The sequence below is a fragment of the Balaenoptera musculus genome, chromosome 2, assembly GCF_009873245.2.
Source record: "Balaenoptera musculus isolate JJ_BM4_2016_0621 chromosome 2, mBalMus1.pri.v3, whole genome shotgun sequence".
NCBI classification, from domain to species: Eukaryota; Metazoa; Chordata; class Mammalia; order Artiodactyla; family Balaenopteridae; genus Balaenoptera; species Balaenoptera musculus.
This window is the reverse complement of record NC_045786.1, coordinates 6,521,106-6,544,161: the sequence shown is the minus strand read 5'-3', so window position 1 is coordinate 6,544,161 and position 23,056 is coordinate 6,521,106. Positions and strand designations below refer to the sequence as shown.

General features: G+C 39.3%; 1 protein-coding gene across 1 annotated transcript in view; it reads right to left on the bottom strand.

The window, feature by feature from the left end:
- The window catches only part of ITGA8 (integrin subunit alpha 8), a 182,768-nt gene that overhangs the window by 148,901 nt on the left and 10,811 nt on the right, over positions 1-23,056 (bottom strand). The window contains exons 3-4 of the mRNA XM_036844499.1: positions 8,453-8,553; positions 5,545-5,668 (exon numbers count right to left, since the gene is read on the bottom strand). Coding sequence (XP_036700394.1) covers positions 5,545-5,668; positions 8,453-8,553 — 225 coding nt within the window. The remainder of the gene's footprint in view (positions 1-5,544; positions 5,669-8,452; positions 8,554-23,056) is intronic.

Genomic DNA, 23,056 nt, shown 5'->3' with positions numbered 1-23,056 from the left:
GGATCAGGCCTTTCCAGCTTTGCCCAGAATGCCTTCTGTTTTTTCTTTTCTTTGGTTAGTACTTAGCTAATTTTAGTACTGTCATCAGTCATTCTTTCCAGATGTTCCCTTTATATTTTAAAATACTTTTTTACTTCATATACTGTATTTTTTTGATGATCTGTTTTTAATTCAAATGTCAGTTGATGCTTTGTGTGTGTTTTTTTTAAGCTAAGTATTTTTTACAGCTTTACTGAGGTATACTTAATACACCAAAAAAATGCACATCTTACTGTGTACGTTTTGATGAGTTTAGACATGTGCCTGATACAATGATACCACCACCACGATCATGGGAATGAACATATTATCACCTCCAAAAGATTTCTTGTGTTCCCCACCCTCAATCAAATTTGCTTTTTTGTTTGTTTTTTTGTGGTGAAAACACTTAACATGAGATATACCCTCTTAACAAATGTTTAGTGCACAGTACCTTACAATATATTTTATTTTATAACTATATGTTGTGGTTTATAATTATGAATGCTACAAAGTTCCTTAAAGTCTCAAATGTCCAGGTACCATTCTTCTAGAAGTTCATGCCTGTAAATAGTTGTATGCACCCAGAAATATATATGAACACAAGATACATGATTATGTGAACACAGATGTGTTGACTGTATTTAAGAAATGTATTTTTAATGCATAAATCTTTTTTATAAATCGTTTTTGAAAATCAACTCTGACTTTTTCAATATTGTAAATTATTCAGAAAGGAAGAAACAGGACCATTCTTTGAAATCATTTTGCTGCAAAACAGGAAACTGAAAAAATTAAGAGAAAACAGTCATTTTTCATAAAATTCATCGAGAAAGCAACCAACTTCAAATGTTGAAGTGGTGATTATAATAGAAATGGGAGGTTATTTCCTTTGCAAAGTAAGTTTTTCTCTTACGATTATAGTTTATGAGAGCTGAAGGAATCTTTCTTCCTAGAACTTCAGAGGATCTGTGAACTTTACAATTATGCCCTATAGAGTAAACTCAGGAATCCAGGGAATCACGCTATCATGTGTTGGCTTCCCAAGGAGAATGGAAAGGTGTGTGTAAACCATTGCCACCTAAATTATGAATGACCGTAAGAGCTACAGGCATGTCATTAATATGAATGAGCAGACTACCACCCAAATTGCTCAAAGTGTCAGTGAAGGGGCTTTGCGGTGTGACATGAACATGAGAGGCTTCTTGAAATTCTCTTTTGAAAGTAATATCCCTGTTCTGTGATACTGACCATACGCTCATGAACAAGGTGGCTTTGTGTTTATGAACCGTGAACTCCTTTGGGAACACAGGAAGCCGGCTCCTTGGGTGCATTTGAGAAGGAAGTACTTCCAGTAAGAGACAGACCAGGAGGATGTGACACTGGAGTTGTGTACTAGACTGAACAGAATTCCTGGCCATTTCTTTGGCTATTCTGCAACTCGACATAAACTTCACCTTTACCTGTGTCAAGCTATTCTTTTATTTAGGAAAGTAAACGCTAAATAAATTGGCAACATAATATACCCGTGTAACTCAAAATGAGAGCATCCTATACGTTAAATTTTTAGATAATGGTTCAAACTCGCCCTGCAACTCTTATCCACAAGTCTAGATGGCTTATGCTGTATTTTAGTCTGAGCTCTCCCATCACATGGGCAGTCAGATAAAAAGGCAGAACAAGAAGCAGTGACATGTTTTCTAAACAATCATCCTTGATGTTAGCTGGAAGAGGATATGTCATCAAGGTAAGAGGCATGTGAAGGACGGGCTCCTCATTTCAGCTACAATAGTTTACTGCTGTGGGGAGGTACCTCTAGCAAATCGTGAGAAATATGACATGGATAGGTGTAAAAATTGATGAAACAAGTTCAGTTTTGAATCTCAGTTCTACCATAAATTTTATGAATAAATTCAGGATTTATTTATTGCTCTAGATGACTTTTTTTTTTTTTTTTTTGCCATGATACACGGCTTGCAGGATCTTAGTTCCCCGAACCAGGGATCGAACCTGTGCCCCCTGCAGTGGAAGCGTAGAGCCCTAACCACTGGACCGCCAGGGAATTCCCTGACCTTTATCTGTAGCATAATAATAAGGACCTCTTACAGAGCCCAGCGGCATGACACCTTGAGTGGAACGCGACACAAAATATCCCTCTTAATGGCTGCCGCCATGCTTGGCAAGCTCCTGCTTTCCTGCTCCAGTAACTGCTAAGAGAAGCCCTTCCCATCGTCCTGTCTGAGACAGCTCCTTTCCCCCCCCAGGCATGTCGCTCCCCACGCTTTTGCCTTGCTGTATTTTTCTTTGTAGTACTTTTCACTACCTGACATTATGTTAGAAACTTATTTATTATTTAAAAAAATTTTGTTCTTGAGATGTAATTGACATATTATATTAGTTCAAGGTGTACAACACAATTTGATTTATGTATATACTGTGAAATAATTACTACAATAAATGTAGTTAACATCTGTCACCACACATCGTTACAATCTTTTTCTTTTGGCTGCGTTGGGTCTTCGTTGCTGCGTGCGGGCTTTCTCTAGTTGCGGCGAGCGGAGGCTACTCTTTGTTGCGGTGCGTGGGCTTCTCATTGCGGTGGCTTCTCTTGTTGCAGAGCATGGGCTCTAGGCGCACGGGCTTCACTAGTTGTGGCTCACGGGCTCTAGAGCGCAGGCTCAGTAGTTGTGGCATGCGGACTTAGTTGCTCCACAGCATATGGGATCTTCCCGGACCAGGGATCGAACCCACGTCTCCTGCATTGGCAGGCGGATTCTTAACCACTGCGCCACCAGGGAAGCCCCGTTACAATCTTTTTAAAGCTCTTAAGATCTACTCTCACAGCAACGTTCAAATATACAATATCGTATTACTAACTACAGTCACCATTCTGTACATTACATCCCCAGGATTTATCTTATAACTGGAAGCTTGTACATTTTGACCACCTTCACCCGTTTAACCCACACCCACATGCCCCACCATTGGCAACCACCAATCTGTACTCTTTTTCTGTGAGTTTGTGTGGGGTTTTTTTAAAGATTTTGCATATAAATGAGATCATACAGAGTATTTTTCTTTATCTGACTTGCTCCATTTAGCATAATACCCTCAAGATCCATCCATGTTGTCATAAATGGCAAGACTTCATTCTTTTTTATGGCTGAATAATATTCCATTGTGTATATATCCATATCCATATCTCTATCTATTCCATATTTCCTTTATCCACTCATCCATTGATGGATGCTTTGGTTCTTTCCATGACTTGGTTATTGTAAATTGTGCTGCAATGAACATGGGGGTACAGATATCTTTTCAAGATAGTGATTTAAGTTCTTTTAGATAAATACCCAGAAGTGGAATTGCTGGATCTTAACTTATATATTTACGCATATGTTGTCTCTCTCCCGCCCTAGAATATGTTTCTTGAAGACAGGGTTTTGCTTTCTCTTGTCCTGTGCTTTATTCCCTAAACATAGAATAATTAGTGCTCAGTGTGTTCAAAAAACACGTGTTGAATGAATGCATAACTGAGTCTTATTATCTATAAGGAACACCTCTTTTATTTATTTATTTTTATAAGTTTATTTATTTATTTATTTATTTATTGGTTGCGTTGGGTCTTTGTTGCTGCGCAGGTGCTTTTTCTTGTTGTGGTGAGCGGGGGCTACTCTTCGTTGCGGTGCGTGGGCTTCTCATTGCGGTGGCTTCTCCTGTTGCAGAGCACAGGCTCTAGGCCTGTGGGCTTCAGTAGTTGCAGCATGCGGGCTCAGTAGTTGTGGCTCGCGGGCTCTAGAGCACAGGCTCAGTAGTTGTGGCGCACGGGCTTAGTTGCTCCGCGGCATGTGGGATCTTCCCAAACCAGGGCTCAAACCCCTGTTCCCTGCGCTGGCAGGTGGATTCTTAACCACTGCACCACCAGGAAAAGTCCAGGAACACCTCTTTTAAAGCCATTTAAGGGTGAGGCTTCCCTGGTGGCGCAGTGGTTAAGAATCCACCTGCCAGCGCAGGGAACAGGGGTTTGAGCCCTGGTCTGGGAAGATCCCACATGCCGCAGAGCAACTAAGCCCGTGCGCCACAACTACTGAGCCTGTGCTCTAGAGCCCGCGAGCCACAACTACTGAAGCCCATGCACCGCAGCTACTGAAGCCTGTGTGCTCTAGGGCCCACATCCGGCAACTACTGAAGCCCACGCGCCTAGAGCCCGTGCTCCGCAACAAGAGAAGCCACCGCAATGAGAAGCCCGCACACCGCAACGAAGAGTAGCCCCCTCTCGCCGCAACTAGAGAAAGCCCACGCGCAGCAACAAAGACCCAATGCAGCCAAAAATAAATAAACAAAATAAAATAAATGAAAAATTTAGACTGAACAGAAAAAAAAAGCCATTTAAAATAAAATTCTGAGTTGATGATTATTCATTCAGCTGACATTCGTTAAGATGTGAGGGGGTGGCTGATTTATTTCAGTATTTTAAAACAGGAAGTCATAATCTTCTCCTTGCCAAAATCCTCACCCAAATCCTCAGAGTTAGCTGTTTCACTCCCAGCCCTTTAGGTCTCTAAAGCTCAGAGGCCTCTTTACGAACCCTCTAACATCACCCATCCATTCTCTACCTTCATTGTTTGATTTCTGATGGTTGCTCGTTATCTGGCCTAAATTAATCTAGAAATTTAAAAATATTCACATGGAATGGGAAAATTTTACTTATAGTTTTGGGAATCTAATTTGGGTTGAGTTTTTAAAAATCAGTATCCTGAAATCAGTCACTAGAATGTTCTTTCCAATGCCATTTCTTTCCCTAACGTGGTCTTGTGAATTATCAAGAATGAGAATGCAAATCTCTTGGTTTCTTGCTGACAAATTCTAATGATCTACATGACACACAGCAAACTGGAGGAATTCACAAAAGGGCTCGGGTAGATCAGTGACTGAACAGCCGTGTCCCAAAGATGGCACTCACAGGCTTGCTTCAAAGGATACTTCATCAGAAGTTTTCTAGAACTACCAGATGAGACGTGGACTCCAAAGGTACAGAATCTTTTTGAAAAACGGGATTAAACACCTTAAGAAGAAAAGTATATCATACAGACAACCTGAGTACATAGCAGCCAAAGAAAGCAACAGGCACTGAGAACACAGGCTAGGCGGAGAACTCATATCCACTGTGCCCTTGGGTCCAATCATGCTAATTAACACCATTCCTACAATTAACAAGCGGACAGTTAGCATTTTGCAAATGCAGTGTGAATTTTGAGTAGAGACGGAGAGTTTAAGGCCTAAAATAAGGAACCAATCAATCTGACTGCAGAATATCTAAAAACAGAAAATTTCTAAAACACGGAAGAGGATCCGCAGAATTCCGTGTCTTGGTCCTCACGTCACAGTAAAGCATCCTGTAAGACCGTTCATCATCTTTACCGCCATTGCTTTCTCCTTACCGGTGGTGTTTTGGGGTTACCTGCACTGTCTATAGCAGAAAAGCTCTTGAGCTAAATTTCAGTTCCAAGAATAAAAACAACTTACTGTTCCGACAAGGCGAGTACTCAGCGTACGCACTGAAATTCTGAATCGCTACGTAGCAAGTGCCAACTGGGTCCTTTTCTGGTGTCGGTTTAAGAGTTCTCCAGTGATATAATGGAGCACAGGCCTGGGAAACATCAAAGACAATACATTTTTTTTTGATGTAGATTCCTCATACAGTGCTTGATTTGACTTGTTGATGAATGGACCTAAATTTGTAACAAACAATGCTAAATTATTAAGTGACTTAATTGGCCGCCAATATGCTAATGAGTACCTCGGTAGTCAGAGTTAATTAAACTTCCAAAGCCGATATTTCAACATTAAGGCACCACAGAATTGGAACAAATTAAGCATATACAAAGGAATGAGATTTTTCCCCCACAGGATTTTAAATCAAATCAAAGTAGCCTAGCAAAAGTAAATATTTACTAAAGGCAAAGAACTCATATTTTCTTTTTTTTTTTAATTGGACCTACATAAAAGCAGATGAACATTTAAACAGCGAATGAATCAGCGTGATGTCTTAAAAAGAGCACTAGTTCCTTTCTTGGTTTAATTGTTGCTTAAAGAAAAACTACTTTCAAATCAAAAGATGCAGACAAGTTTATAAACCTCTGTTTTGTGGATTCCTCTGGTTTATCACTGAGGGTGTACCTGACGATTTTTTAAAAACAATAACTTACATTTGGACTGGTACCCCCTTATCACAGTGGGTTTATTTTTCATTTGATGGTTTTTATTCATGACAAAACAAAAATTAATTTAAACAATGGTAAAAAAAACATGATTCTTGGATTATCAAATATAAAAGAGGATATATGAAATCCTCTTGAAGTAAATTAAATAATTAATTGTGCTAGGAACGAGAGAGGCAATAAAAATAAACAGGTAGAAAACACAGGCACCTTTCTGACTTCTGTTTTGCTAGCTCGAATCCTACGTAAATGTGTTTTACCTGAATATTCAAGCACTCATTTCTAAGGATGCAGAATTAGAGACTTCTAGAATATGGAACCACTAGCCTCTCTCCTAATTTGATGACATCACATTTAAAACAATGCCAGAAAAAGAGAAGGCAGATCCTGATTTTAAAGTCTTTTCATGACTGCAAACATGTCCTTGGTAATCAGTCCAATGTGTAACGACTTTTAGATAACTTTACTAAGTAGCACCCTTCTTACTTGAGAATATAAGTTATCTTTACTAAAATAACTTAAGTTTTTTGGGTTTTTGTCTCTCTCTGTATTGTGAGGCCTTGGCCAATACTGAAAAGCTCTCTAACTCATCTAAGTCCCCTTAACTTCGGGCCCTATGTGGTTAAGACATTTAACATAAGGTGGAATGGTGAAAAGTAGGAGTTTGGAAGGGAAAGCATTACCTATGTGGCTCAGTATAAGCCAACTCGCATCACCTTCCACATCACCATAGAACACTTTAATGCCATGAAAATTCTTTCCAGTGCTTGCCTGCTATCAGCCCTAAAAAATTATCTTTTTTATACCTGTTCAGTTTCACACTGATGTGAAACACGATGATGTGATAATATTCAGGCTTTGACCCAAACGCACATGATACCTGGATATTCAAAATCGATACTTCTGTTCACAGCAATTTGAAGTTCTAAGAATTGTCACACAGTGTAGCATTTAATTCTTTATGCTGCTAAGTTTCAGTGCTCAAGGAAAAAATTAACTTGAAAGGTACTTTATATTATCCTATTTCCTACCACATAATTTTGAAAATGCAAGCATGCCCTCAGATTAAGCATATTTATTATGAACATGGTGTGTTATTTTACGTTCAGTAATTCTGAAGATTTCTACAAATATTGAATAAATGCACAATAATATAAGTTTTCAAGACTTAATCAAAATCAATATAGTACCAAAAGATTTTTTAACCCCAAATAGTTATTAGATGGAATTAGCTTTTCAATAGCTATTCACATACATTGTAAATCACTAAAGGATTAAAAAGTTTTTACCAATCCTGGAATGTGAGAACTATATTAATACAAATACAATTCTACAGAGAGCCTATTGTAAATTCTGGATTTGTCACTAAAGAGGGCTATCTATGTTTTATATATTACTTGTTTTATGTCAAAATTTCTGTGGGGCATTAACCACAGACCAAATAAAGCAAGGCATTTCCTTTAGGTACTTATTTTTATTAAATCATAATTCAAACACCTTTAAACAAATCCCAAAAACAAAAGTTATTGCTTTATTTTGTAAGGAAATTAGAGCCAATAGTAAAAAAAAAAAATCCCCCAACAACAAAAAAGTTTCCAGATCAACTTAATACACTTATTTATTTCTCAGTAAACCAGACATGTATTATCACTCAGAGCTACAGAGAAGAGAATCACAAAGTCATAGCATTTTAAAGCCAAAAGATCTCTATCTGTGAGTGAGACATTTTTACTTCAAAAAGTATCAGTGTACTCAGAGAACCATGTAATTGGTAGTTATGTTTTTAAAGAAAACTTTCCGTTAGTTCTAAAGAGGATCAATGACATCACAGTAGATTAACTTTTAAAGTATCCTAACAGTAGAAGTCCTGTTTCTCTGGTCAAACCTTAATCAGCCCTTTAAATCAACCTTAAGCAATAAAATATTTACCTTTTTAGGATTTAGCTTTTATTTTTCTATCTTCCGTATTTGTTTTTGAAATATTTGAAAAGATCTAACCAATTTTCTGGAAAACCAGCTTTACTTCCTGTAGCTTTAAAGACTGAAATAGATTCTTTAATTTTAAGCACTAACTTTTTTTGGAATGCTGATAGCTTATCTTTGAAAATCTGATATGTTCTTACATGAACGGATTTTTGTAGATATGAGTTTTGAAACATTTCAGTGTACGTATTATTCCAAAGCAGCCCCACCAGCACACGGTTGATACTCACCACCACTTTTCCTTTATGAGCTTTCACTGTTGCTCCAAACCATTGATTCGATTTAAACTCTATAGGCTCCTTGGTTCCATTTACTCTGATCTTTCTGTTGTCTGACAGGGAGAACATGGATTGTTAATAATTTGTAAAACGTGGCAGCCAGCTAAAATATGTGATAATAAATTTACCCATTTAAAAACATTTTTAAAGATGTCATACACATGGGGGGTCCTTTTTGACTAAGTCTAAGCTAGACTTTTCACTTAGAAAAATACCAATCAAATGAAAATACATATTTGAACATGACATTTCACAACTTAACTTTAAAAAAGCAATTTTTTTAATGACTTACATTTTCAGGGATAACTACTGTAAACTTGATGTAGACTCTGACAGTCTTGAATCTACACTTTTGTCATTGATTTACCAGATGGAAGACCAAACATTTATAACTGCTCTAAGGAATTCCAAACCTTTTCTGATAGTGAAACTACTTGGAATCTCCATGCTCCAGGAAGCACAGCTTTCTCAGCACGGTTTAGCAGGAATCTGCTTGAAGAACTCCAAGTTCCTGGTTTTTAACTGGGTAACATGTGTCCACGCAGTCACAGAAAATAACACCTTTACACAGTTTTATCCACACTTTGCAGATGTCAGCATGAGGGGGACCATCTGGGTGGAAATTCAACCCAATTACGACACACTTCAGGTCTTAATAAAAAGCAGATATCTTTTCTTTCACTCCTGATTCCCAATCGACATATCTCCCATGTGGTTCTAACCGCATGGTTCTAACTGAACTTCATCAGTAACAGCTAATGAATTTCAAAAGACATTTGTACCAGGGCATCTTATTTCTATGTGTTCTCTTTGGTATGCATTTTGTTTTTCCTCCTTGACTCTATAATAAATGCATTACAAATGAACTTTTAACTTCTATTAAGGGAGGCCAAAATATACACACAATTAATATTCAGTTGAGTTTACATATGATTACAGACTTTTCAAGAAAGAACAAATTATATATACTTAGGTCTTAACCTAAAATTTATGCTTTGACATGTTAGTAGGAAATTACAAATTTCCTTCTTTAAAATCTTATGCTTTTGATGTTTCTGGACTTTTAAAAAAGAAAAAACAAGTTCTGGAAATCCTCACCCAAAATGCACACAACTGGCAAAGAACTGGAGCATCTTACAGATTAGAGCATAAAAATGAAAATATAAACATTCCTATTTGCATCTAGGCAAGAAGATCGTAGACCTCAGAGAGAAAGGATCTTGTCACCCTGCACTGGGTGATCTTGGGCAATTCATTTAATCTTCTGCAGTTTTAATTTCTTCTCTAAAATTAGGTTGAAAATACCTCCCCCTTTCCTCTTTCACAGGTGATCAAAGTCATAAAGATCACATAGGTAATGTGGAAGTACTTTATAAGCTGAGAATATACTACAGAATCTTGCAGCAATACAACCCTTTAAAAATATCTCTTAATTAGAAACCTGGAAACTCAACCTAAGTACAAGAATTAGAAGGGACCTCACAGACACACAAGTCAATGTTCCAAATTGGCCTTCTGCTAGAGAAAATGATATGACTCTACCTTTGTGGTGCCTAAGGCATCTTTTCTGCTATTATAAGGTTGAACTGTGTAATAACTTGATTAAAAGTGTAAATTGTGGGTTATTTTCCAGCAACAAATTTCTTCGAGACCAAGAATACAAATGAATGGACGTCACTAATTCCATCCCTAATCCAAGGATTACAAAAGAGAATAATCCCACTGTCCCAGGTCTCTCTTTACTGAAATGAGTTGTGATCTAGGTGTATCCTCCTTACCTTGACCTTTGAGGTGGACAAGTCATCTTTTTTTTTTTGGACGTGCCACGTGGCTTGCGGGGTCTTCGTTCCCCGATCAGGGATCGAACCCATGACCCTGCAGTGGAAGCACAGCGTCCTAACCACTGGACCACCAGGGAATTCCCAAGTAACCTTTTAAAAATTCTATTTTATTATTTTTATAAATTCACTGATGTAAATCTAATATTATAATGTCATAAAATTCAAATGAGTAACATATATTTGGGTTGATTGTGAAAGTGACCTTTCCCTAATTTCTCACCTTTCTTTTCTGAACAAGATTCTTTCATGCCAAACAACCCAACACAGGGCTTAGTACTGTGCACACTGGTGCTCGATGAACAGGGAATGTTTTTGATTCGATTTGATCTGATCTTTCCTGAAAACAACCTCCTGTAAAAACTCAGCACAATTTCTGTCCTTCTAAGCTCTCCTTGGTATGGCAAAGGGCTGAGAAGCTGGAACCTACATTTTCCAGACCCTCTTACAAGTAGGATTCTGGTTGAATGAGAGGCTCATGGAGAGATCTGGAAAGAGGAGAAGATGGAGAAGCCATTATTTTCTGGCAGCAACTATAAGCACGCATGGGGGCATCAGTAGCTGCAGGTGTGATGTTCTTCCTGCAGCTCTCAAGTATCCTTTGACAGTCATGCCTTTTTGGTGCTTCAGACCACTGAGATCAAGTCCTGAACTTCCAGATTTCTTGATCTGCAGGCAGTGACCTTCCTAACTTTCACATACCCAGTCTTTCCAATAATCATATAAACCTCTCAGTCCTAATTATAATACTCAAAGTGGTTTCTGTTTCCTGACCAAACTCCCGTGATATGGACCAATGCATTTAGGATAGGACCACATGTCTTCTGGAACAGAAGCAAGGCACTGTGCATTGTCAACCCCAGAGAATTCTTGGAAGGGCCAGTGGTTCTGGGAGATGGTGGAGACCATTAGTTACTAAAGCAATTCTCTCCTTGGCATATCCCAAACTATGCCAAAAGCTAGGAAAAAGTTTTATAGTGACTGCATGTGATGTAAAGCTTTCCAAGTGCCAGAAGACTATTAACAAAGTTAATAAATATAATCCAGGTGAGTTTTTTTCAAGAGAAGAATCAATATATTTAATATGTAAAAGAGTTCCCAAATCAATAAGAGAAAAAGACTAAAATTCAATAGAAAAAGTTCTAAGGGTCTAAACAGGCATTGCAGGGAAGAAGAAATCAAATATCTCATAAATTCATGCAGAGATCCTGAACCTCAAATTAAAACCATAATGACTTAATACTTGTCACTTAGCAGTTTGGCAAAAAATATTAATAATCTCTGTTTTCAAGATAATAACTCAATGCAGCATTTTGGAAGGGCGATTTGCAACATATATCAAATTTTTAAATGTACATTTTTTTGAACAAGGAATTCAACTCCTAGGATCTTGTTCAATAGAAATAATTACACAAATGCTTTAAGATGCAATGTGAAGATATTTGCTGTCCTGGTTGTGATAGCAAAACTGAAACATCTTAAATGTTCATAAATAAGGGATTCGAGAAGAAATTCCTATTATCTATAAAATAGAGTACTATTCAACTATTAAAACATATATTGGGAGTTTGGAGTTGACATGTATACACTGCTGTCTTTGAAAGAAATAATCAACAAGGACCTACTGTATAGCACAGGGAACTCTGCTCGATATTCTGTAATAAACTAAATGGGAAAAGAATTTGAAAAAGAATAGATACGTGTACATGTAGAACTGAATCACTGTGCTGTACACTTGAAACTAACACAACATTGTAGATCAACTATACTCTGATATAAAATAAAAGTTAAAAAAATACATATGCCAGATTTAGATGCATTGATATAGAATATTGTCTACAAAATATACTTTTCTGTTTTACCTTTTCTGAGGCTTTAAAAAAAAGTATAGAAAGGCACGAGGACTTCATATAACAAACACTTGTATTCCCACCAGGCAGAACTGACAATTGTTAAGTTTTTTCACATTTGCAAACATCACATTACCCTTTGACATCTATCTCCAGTTCCATCCCCTCTTCATCCAGAGGTAGTCACCATCATGAATGTGATGTGTATACTCCCAGCCATTTAAAAAATAATGTCCATGAATAATATAGAACAGAGGTCTGCAGATACTTTCTATAAAGGACTGATAATAAATATTTCAGGCTTTGCATTCTCTATGGTCTGTCGAAACTACTCATCTCTGCCCTTGTAGCAAGAGCAGCCATAGACAATATGTTTTTAAAAATGCTCTTGGCTATGTTCCAATAAAACTTTACTTAGGGACAATGAAATTTGAATTTCATATAATTTTCATGCATCATTTAAATATTATTCTTTAAAAAAAATTTCCAATCATTACAAAATGTAAAAACTACTCTCAGCTTATAGGCATGCACAAACAGGTGGTGGGTCAGGTTTTGCTGTAGTTTTGCCAACGATTTACTATTGAGTATTCTTTGTGTGTTCTTTTTTTTTTTAATTTTTTTATAATTAATTTATTTTTATTTTTTATTTATTTAATTTTTGGCTGCATTGGGTCTTCGTTGCTGTGCGCGGGCTTTCTCTAGTTGCAGCGAGCGGGGGCTACTCTTCATTGCGGTGCGCGGGCTTCTCATTGCGGTGGCTTCTCTTGTTGCGGAGCACGGGCTCTAGGCGCACGGGCTCAGTAGTTGTGGCACGTGGCCTTAGTTGCTCCGCAGCATGTGGGATCTTCCTGGACCAGGGCTCGAACCTGTGTCCCCTGCATTGGCAGGCAGATTCTTAACCACTGGACCACCAGGGAAGTCCCTGTGTGCTCTTTTTAACTGAATAAAAGTGGTATTATACTATCTGTATGGAACAGCGTGTAACTGTGTTTAACATTCAATTTTATGTTTTTGGGAAATAACCTATGCTTTGATAATTAGATAGATAGATAGGTAGATAGATAGATAGATAATAGATCCAACTCACTCTTTGAAACTCCTGTAAGTATTGTATCTCATTAGATAGCCATCTGCATTTTATTTATCCATTCCATTTACACATGAACATTTAGGTTTCTCAGTTTTTCTACTACAACAAACATGTGCCCTGAGTATCCTTATATTCATCTTCATCTGCAGATGGAGAAGTGTTTCTCTCCGGCACCAGACTAGAAATGACATTGCTGGGTCATAGAGAATTATTATATCTGTTTTATCAGTTCTGCCAATCCACCTCCAAAGTAGCCCCAATTTCCATGCACACTCGCAGGGCACGAGAGAGAGACTATCAGCTCTTGTCATCGTAGAGCTGTTAAATTTACTGCGAACCTGGACGACTATGAAATGGTCCTTCATTTTGTTCTGCTTTCATGTGCATTTCCCTGATAATTAGTAGAGTTAATCATCTTTTTATGCTTACGGACCATACACTTTTTTCTTCTGTGAATTGCTAGCTCATATCCTTTGTTCATTTCCTTGTTTGGTTATTAGTCTTTTTGATTAGAAGAATTCAGCATATATTCTGAGTACTGATTCTTTTTCCCACATATACGTTGTCAATATCACCTTCCGATTTTTGCTAGTCTTTTAACTTTACGAGTATTGTCATCCATCTGGAATGTTTTTATATTGGACATGGCATGGGCATCTTGCTTATTTTCAATATGAAAGGCCAGTGTCTCAACACCACTTAGTGAACAATCCATCTTTTTTTTTGTTCCTTGGAGAGTTGTCATTCCACCTCTGCACTGGTACCTCCTGATGCGACTGGAAGGGCCCAGCATGACCTGGCCCCCACCACCTCCTCTTACTTTCCCAGCTCATTAAGCTTCAGACAACCACCTTTCTTTCTTTTTTAAGTCTTTATTGAATTTGTTACAATACTGCTTCTGTTTTATGTTTTGGTTTTTCGGCCATGAGGCATGTGGGATCTTCGCTCCCCAACCAGGGATTGAACCCACACCCCCTGCATTGGAAGGCAAAGTCTTAACCGCTAGACCGCCAGGGAAGTCCCTACACCGCCCTTCTTGAACACGCCCAGCCTTTTGTGTCTCCTCATTGCATATACTCTTCCCACAGTTTTCTGCATGGCTCCCTCCTTCCTGTCACTCAGGGTTTAGCTCAAATGCCACTTCCTCTGAGACCCCCTTCCCTGAGCAGCTAGTTCACCCTACCCTAAGTCATTCTCTCCCGTTACCCTTTAGACTTTCCTTCATAGCACTTACCATTAATTGAGATGATCTTATTTCTTAGTTTGCCTGTTTACTGACCGTCCATTCCCTTCCAAATATACATGAATCCCATGGACAGAGACGTTCTCTGCTTCACTGCTGTGTTCCCCACTTCTAGAACAATGCCTGACACATAGTGAGTGCTCTGTAAGAGTTTGCTGAATGAATGACCAAACTCCCATCTATTCATTCAGAAGCTTGCCTAGGATATTGTTCAGTATGATCCTTTAAATTCAAAATGTTCTGTGTGTGGGTGTGTAAGTGTATAGACACTGAACTGTTTGTGATGGTTCTCTCGAAGGCAGGGAGTGTACATGCTTTAGTGGCTTTTTGTACTTTAATTGTATATATTTCTGTGTTGTTTGAGTTTTTACAGTGAACGTTATTACGTCTATGATCTGAAAAAAGAAAACCTAGAGATAAAATCAAGACATCTGTAGGTCAACCTGATAAATTTAGATGGTTGGTAGCAGTAAAACTGATTTGGCTTGTCTGACATTTCTGGGCTTTGAAGCCATCTCTCTTAATTGGTAGCTTTAGTCTCTGGGCAATCAGAGTATGAATCCCGGTGGGTGGCAAACCTACTAACATTCGGCTCCTTTTTCACGGGAATATTCATTTCTGAGCAGGAGTGAGTGAGGGAATGTAGAATATGGTGCACATATGGGCTACAAGCAGATTTTTCTAATCTTTTCACTGAGTAGAATGGGAGGAATTACAAGAAGTGAGGGTAGATCACCATGGGTGAGAGAGAAGAGCTGAGACTGACACAGGTGCAGCAAACATTTTGGCAGATGGGGTGGTTTCTGAAAAACTATAAAGTCCTCAGCCTTGTCCTGGAAAACAGTAAGTTTCCCTGTAATCTTCAGTCATTACTTCAAGTGCTTCACCCTAGGGATTTTTTTAAAGCTGTCGCAGGAGCTGTCCAGACATTTTTAATCAGGAAAAGGGGAAAGGAAATCTTTATATGTTTATTTATAATCTTTTCCTTCATCAGTGTATGCTGTAAATATTTCATTCAAATTGAAATTATGTATCTGAGAACAAGGAATACTCCTATGTAAAATTTAAAATAAAATATCGGTAGCCAGAGAACTCCTTGTCTAAAAGAAACAAATCCAAGAAAAGAATCTGGGTCAATTTTTATGTCCTGGAAAATTAAACTTCCAAATGTATGCCTCCTAATATTCCAAAACCACAATTAAAAGCCATGAAGGAATACCTCTGTAACCTTCATACTCTTGATCATCTTACTGGGAATTTTCAAGTATTTAAGGAAATATCACACTAATTCATTGTTTCATATAACGTTCAAAAAACGTGTTACTCTTTTTTCCCCCAGTTACACTGAGATATAATTGACATACAGCACAGTGTAAGTTTAAAGTGCACAGCATAATGATTTGACTTACGTATATTGTGAAATGGTCACCAGAGTAAGTTTAGTTAATACCTATCATCTCACATAGACACACACACAAAAAAAGAAAAAATATGTTCCTGATGATGAGAACTCCTAGGATTGAGTCTCTTAACAACTTTCATATATACTATACATATATATGTGTGTGTGTGTGTTTATGTGTATGTATGCATTATTTTATATATGTTAACTATAGTCATCATGGTGTATATTACATCTCTAGTACTTATTTATCTAATAGCTGGAAGTTTTTACCTTTTGACTCCCTTCTCCCATTTCCCCTTCTCCCCATCCCCCAGCTCTGGTAACCACAAGTCTGATCTCTTTTTCTATGAGCTGGTTTTTGTTTTTTTTTTTTAGATTCCATACATGAGTGAGATCATACAGTATTTATCTTCCTCTGTCTGACTTATTTCACTTAGCATAATACCCTCAAGGTCCATTCATGCCAATGGCAGGGGTTCCTCCTTTTTAATGGCTGAGTAATAGTCCATTGTGTGTGCATGTATATATATACACATATATATAAGATATCTATATCTATCTTCTTTATTCATTCATCCATTGTGGACAGAAATATGTTATTCTGATTAAATAAACATTCTATATAACTGAGATTTATTATTTATATCATATATGTATACTGTATACAAATGTGTGCCTGTACACAAACACACACACAAACACACATGGGCATACTCGTTTTCCTGCCATTACCTAGTAGATCAGATCTAACTGTCCCGCCCTCCACCATGTAGGTCCCAGACCTCACACCTGATCTCCAGATATGGCATTTCCTTCCATTCAGGCAGCTTCCTCTCTGTTCCCTATTGAGTCTTACTCCCAGACTTTGTACATGAAGCTTCTCTTACAAAATTCCACTCCTCCTTGTTTGTCAACTAATCCAAGTCACTTTCTTAAAAACTGCTTTAAAATGTAGGGCCATGCTTGACAAATAGCCATTCACACATGGTTAAGAATCATGGAGGGACTTCCCTGGTGGCGCAGTGATTAGGAATCCGCCAGCCAGTGCGGGGGACATGGGTTCGAGCCCTGGTCCGGGAAGATCCCACATGCCACGGAGCAAGTAAGCTCGTGTGCCACAACTACTGAGCCCACATGACACAACTACTGAAGCCCATGTGCCTAGAGCCCATGCTCCGCAACGAGAAGCCACCGCAGTGAGAAGCCCGCGCACCGCAACAAAGAGTAGCCCCTGCTCGCTGCAACTGGAGAAAGCCCACATGCAGCAACGAAGACCCAATGCAGGCAAAATAATTAATTAATTAATTATTTTTTAAAAGTTAAAAAAAAAAAAAGAATCATGGAGAATATATGGGAGAAAATGTAGTAAAGAAATGCCAGTGATATAAATAATGAAGTGAAATAAAATAACATGTAAGGCCCAAAACTCTTTTCAAATTGAAATTCTTTCAGATTATTGTTTTTAAAAATTCAAACAATATAAAGTAAGAAAACTTGTATAAAAAATTGTAGGGCTTCCCTGGTGGCGCAGTGGTTGAGAGTCTGCCTGCCAATGCAGGGGACACGGGTTCGAGCCCTGGTCTGGGAAGATCCCACATGCCGCGGAGCAACTAGGCCCGTGAGCCACAATTACTGAGCCTGCGCATCTGGAGCCTGTGCTCCGCAACAAGAGAGGCCGCGATAATGAGAGGCCCGCGCACTGCGATGAAGAGTGGCCCCCACTTGCCGCAACTAGAGAAAGCCCTCGCACAGAAACGAAGACCCAACACAGTCATAAATAAATAAATAAAATTTTTTAAAAAAATTGTAGAAAGTAGTAAGTGAAAGGCCATTGGAATTCCCCCCTCCCTGGACACACTCACTGTTGTTTTATAAACCTATCCAGCCATTCAGAGTTTGAGGCTTCTAGCTCATTCCTCTAGTTTAAGACATTTCTTTTCTGGAAATCATGAAGCTTTTATTTTAAATTGTATTTTTCATATCACTATTTAAATGTTTGGTTCCACACATAACTAAATAACTAATAAAGTTAAATGAGCTGAAAGTATGCTTTTAGAGTTCTAGTAACAGTGTTCATAAATATGGGTTTCGGACAGCACTAGTAAATATTGTATTACAATCTTCCTATTATATAGTTTTCCTGATCTAGATGAGAATATCAGTTTTATGCTACAATTATTTCCACATCTATGTCGTCTTCTGGAGAAAGATCACGTTTCCAACTTCCTGTTTTTAATAACCAATAGGGCCTAGCTAGTGTTCCTCAGACATTTGTTTCTACATCATATAAAATCATTTAAGTGTTTTTCATATGTAATTTGACAGAGGCCATACGTAAGGTTTGTTCTAGAAATACATATGGACTTCTGTTGGTATGATGCAAGTAATTTCTCGGGTGAGTGTTCTCATCTACGTGATGCAGCTAGAGGAGCAAATATCAAGAAATGAAAGAATCACGTCTCCAAGGGGAAATGAGACGCCAGCTGGGGCAGCTCAGACACAACACTCTGGCTCCTCGTAGGAAACACGCAAATCTGCAGGGCAGAGCTGGTTACAGGTGGGTGGTAGAGACTGAGATCTCAACTTTGACCTCACCTGCTACAACCCACCCCACCTCACATATGCTGGCTGGAATGGTTTTCCTTCCCATCTCACCCACCCCGAGACAGACACATGTGTGCGTGTGTGTGTATACACACACACACACACATTCACCCTTCACCTCTGACCTTTAATGATGCCCCCTCCGAGACGCTTTCCCAGCCACACAAAAAGTTCCCCCTTCAGTCAAGAACAAGAGCCCTCTTTTGCACACCTAAACCCTTTTACACTTTCTCCTGTTACAGCGCTTATCCCTCTGTTAGGGCTGCCAGGCACTAGTCTTCTCTTCCACTGGACTTGAACATTTCAAGCCCAGCGAGTACGTCTGTCTTGCTTGCTGTTTATACCTAGTAGAATGGCAGCCCCGTGAACCAAGCCAGAAGCTTGGAATGCATCCTTGACAACCACCAACCCTGCACTGCACCTCCTATCGCCACTCAGTAACCAATTGCTGCTGGTGCCTCCTTCTAGAGCTCTCTCAAGTCCATCTGTTTCTCTCCATTCCTGTGCCACTTCCCTGGGGTGACTCCCATTTCTTTAGCCTCAGTGGCTGTAGTGGTCCCCTACCTGGTTTCCCTTCCTCCAGGCTTGTCACCTTCAAATGCATTCTCCGTCCTGACACTAGAGTTCTTTCTAAAATGCCAAAATTCTTAAAACCAGCCATATCCCACCCTTATCTTGCCAGCATCATCATTTCATGCCATTCCCAGCCATAGTGATCTTCTTTCAGCTCCTTGAATTTTTCACACTTTCTCTCATCTCTAGATTTTCTCACACTTGGAATAATTACCTGGGATCAAATATCTTGGCCATCGACATAGCTGGGGAAATGAGAACTCTTGACTTAACTTATATGTCACCTTCCAATTGTGAGGAGAAGAGCATGCTTCTCTGTTCGGGGCCCCAAAATGTATTTGCTTCAAGAAATCATGAAAATCTCTCAGCATGGGAATCTCAGTAAGCAGACTGAATGACATAAATCTCTTCACTATGACCTCAAAGCAATACTTTTAAATACAGGATATGATTGGGTTTCAGGATGAAGGTTATATAAACTTGCCTCCATGTAGCACTTGAAAAGCTCCTGTTGTATGCTTGTATTTTCCTCAGGACCTCATCCCTGTTACCAGAAGATGTGGTAAAAAGGGAACCAACCATCATCTAACAAAATGGTTCATTTTGTGGTTTTAAAAAAAAAATCACCGGGCTTCCCTGGTGGCACAGTGGTTGAGAATCTGCCTGCCAATGCAGGGGACACGGGTTCGAGCCCTGGTCTGGGAATATCTCACATGCCGCGGAGCAACTAGGCCCGTGAGCCACTACTACTGAGCCTGCGCGTCTGGAGCCTGTGCTCCGCAACAAGAGAGGCCGCGATAGTGAGAGGCCCGCGCACCGCGATGAAGAGTGGCCCCCACTTGCCGCAACTAGAGAAAGCCCTCGCACAGAAACGAAGACCCAACACAGCCAAAAATAAAAATATAAATAAATAAATTTAAAAAAAAATCACCATTCCCAACATTACACAAAACAGGAACTTCAGCATTCAAACCTTCTGTTTCTTCAATGTATACTTACGGAAGATTAATACCCAAGATGGAATTATCCTCTGGGAAATCTTAAACTCTACGCCAAACAAGTAGGACCATACTATAGGTTGAGCGGAGGCAAAATGTATTCCTTCCCCAAATAAATTCAGATTTTAAATAGGATTTATTGGGCAGTCCCTGTGCACTTTGTTGCTTAATGCATTCTGCCATTTCGCTGTTACTATTTACATTTTCTCCTTATCTCAACCTTCTCTGTCTACCTCCTCACTCTCAGCTGATAATCTTGCTTTTTATGTCACTGAGAAAATAGAAGAAATGAAAGAAGATCGTTTTCTTCCTTCTATTGCCAAACCCACAAACCCACTCTGGCTCTGCTTTCTCTGCTTTCTAAGGATGGACCGTCTTTGTGCTCCTCCAAGGCCAATCCCTCCATCTGTGTAAAGTCCCACCCATCCCTTTTCATCTACTCAGGAATCTGTTTCTGCTCATTCTTCTCCTACTCTAATCAACATCATCATTTCCCTATCGACTGGACAATTCCTATTAGATTACAAACACGCTATCGTGTCTTCTTGATGATTACATTTCTGTGGTCTCACTTAGGGTGGAACTCCTTGGGATAAAATGGCTCTACAGACTTGCTGTCTCCTGTTGGTCTTCTCCCATTCTCTCCTGACACTCATGCCACTGCAACTACTTTTATCAGCTGTCAGTCACTTTCTGTGACCAAATCAGATGTTCAAAGTTCACTGCAATGCACACGAATTTCTTCATTGGCTTCTTGACTTCTTTTGTCTAACCGGCCAGCGCCGCCTTCTTATCATTGTTTATACATCCTCCTCAATTCTCTGATTTTTCTTTAAATGTCAGGGACTCCAGGACTCTGTCTCAACCTTGACCTTTCCCCTCCCCTCCCCTTCTCTCTTCTCTTTGCTTCACTTCGCTTCTCCTCACTTCTTGTCTTCATTCACACCATCTCCCTAAGTCATGGCCTTAAATATCATCTACATACTTACAACTTCCACATTTAAATCTCCAAACCTCTCGCCTGCACTCTGGGTTTATTTATCTAACTGCTCGCTTGACATCACTTGGATGTCTAATAAGCATCTCCAATTTCTCGTGTCTGGACTCAACTGGATATTTTCTCTAAGATTTGCTCCTTCCCCACTGTTTCCTTTCTCAGTCCCATTCCTCCAGTTACTCAGATCAAATTTTTCTCTTTCTTCTGTACCCTTCATCTGATCCATAAAGAAAATTCTACCAACTGCACTTTCAAATAAATCCCAAATCCAACCACTTCTCAACCCTAAGTGCTATCATTCAACCCAAACTGCACTTTTCTACCACCAGACGATGGGTCTGTCTCCTACCCCATCCCCTTGCTTCTGCTCTTGGTTGCCTACACGCTATTAAACCGATCCTTTTAAAAACATAATTCAAATTCTGTTACTTGTCTACTCAAAACCACCACTGGCTGCCCATCACTATTAGAATAAAATCCAAAGTCCTGACTCTGGCTTTTAAGGTGCTATATAATCTTGCCTAGACCTGGTTCTCAGGCCTCATTTTCTATCATTCTTTTCTTGACTTACTTCTCTTTAACCCAGTGGCCTTTCTCCATTTCCCAAGAACACTATCCTCTCCGGACTTAACATTGACTCTCCTGCAATGTAGAACATTCCCCCTGCCCCATACCACATAGTTCCTTCCCTCACTTGATTTAGGCACGTGCTCAGACATCACCTCCTCAGTGAAACTTTCTCTGACCACCTCCGGTAAGCAAAATAATAGCCCCCAAGATGTCTCCATCTTAATGCCCCAAACCTGACTATGTTAGGTAGCACAACAAAGGAGAATTATTAAGGTTGCTAATCAGTTGACCTTAAAATAGGGAGATTACCCTGGATTATCTGGAGGGCCCAAAGTAATAACAAAGATCCTTTCATGTGAAACAAGGAGGCAGAAAAGGAGAACCAGAAACAAGGCAGTGTGAGAAGGACTCAGCCAGACAGTGTTGGCTTTGAAAATGGAAGAGGACCATGAATCAAGGAATGTGAGCAGCTTCCAGAAGCTGGAGAAAGCAAGAAAACAGATTCTTCCCCAGAGCTTCCAGAAGGAGCACAGCTCTGCCAACACCTTGATTTTAGTCCAGTGAGACCTATTTTAGACTTGGCCTCCAGAACTGTATGATAATCAATTTGTGTTGTTCAAAGCCACGAAGTACGTGGTAATTTGTTACAGCAGCAACAGGAAAATAATACCCCAGCCAATCTAAAAAAGAAAGTGCACATGTGTGCATGCACACGCGCACGCACACACACACACACACACACACACACACACTGCTCTCTGTCCCCTTAGCCTTACCTTACTTTTTCTCAACTTGCCACTGGCTATTCACTATAAATCCCACAAGGGTATGTTCATGGCCATAATTCCAGGGTCAAGGACAGGACCTGCTTGAAGAAAGTTACTAATGCTCCTCTTGTCCCTGAAATTTGATTTTACTGTTTGCTAACGCTAAGCTTTATTTTCAAGTCCACTGTTCCTTAAGAGAAAATAGTTGACCCTTGAACAATGCTGGGGATTGGTTCTAGGACTCACCAAGGATACGAAAAGCCTCAGATGCTCAAGTTCTACAGTCTGCCCTCTGTAACCGCAGCTCTGCATCTGCAAACTCAACCATCCAAGGATCCTTCAATAATGTAGTATTTATTGAAATAAAATCCTCCTATAAATGGATTGGCACAGTTCAAATCCCTGTTATTCAAGGGCCAACTGCATTTTGTAAGTAAAAATGAGTTAAAGTTAACCAAAGGGTGCTTTGAAGGGAAAAGACATTATGATTTAATAACATGTCACCCAAGGAGCCTGACTTAAAGGATGAAGGGTACTCAGACCTCCCAGACAATATCTGTGCCGAAGAATGGAGACCAGGTGGAACAAGTTGAGAGCTGATTGTCAGTATGAGTTTCA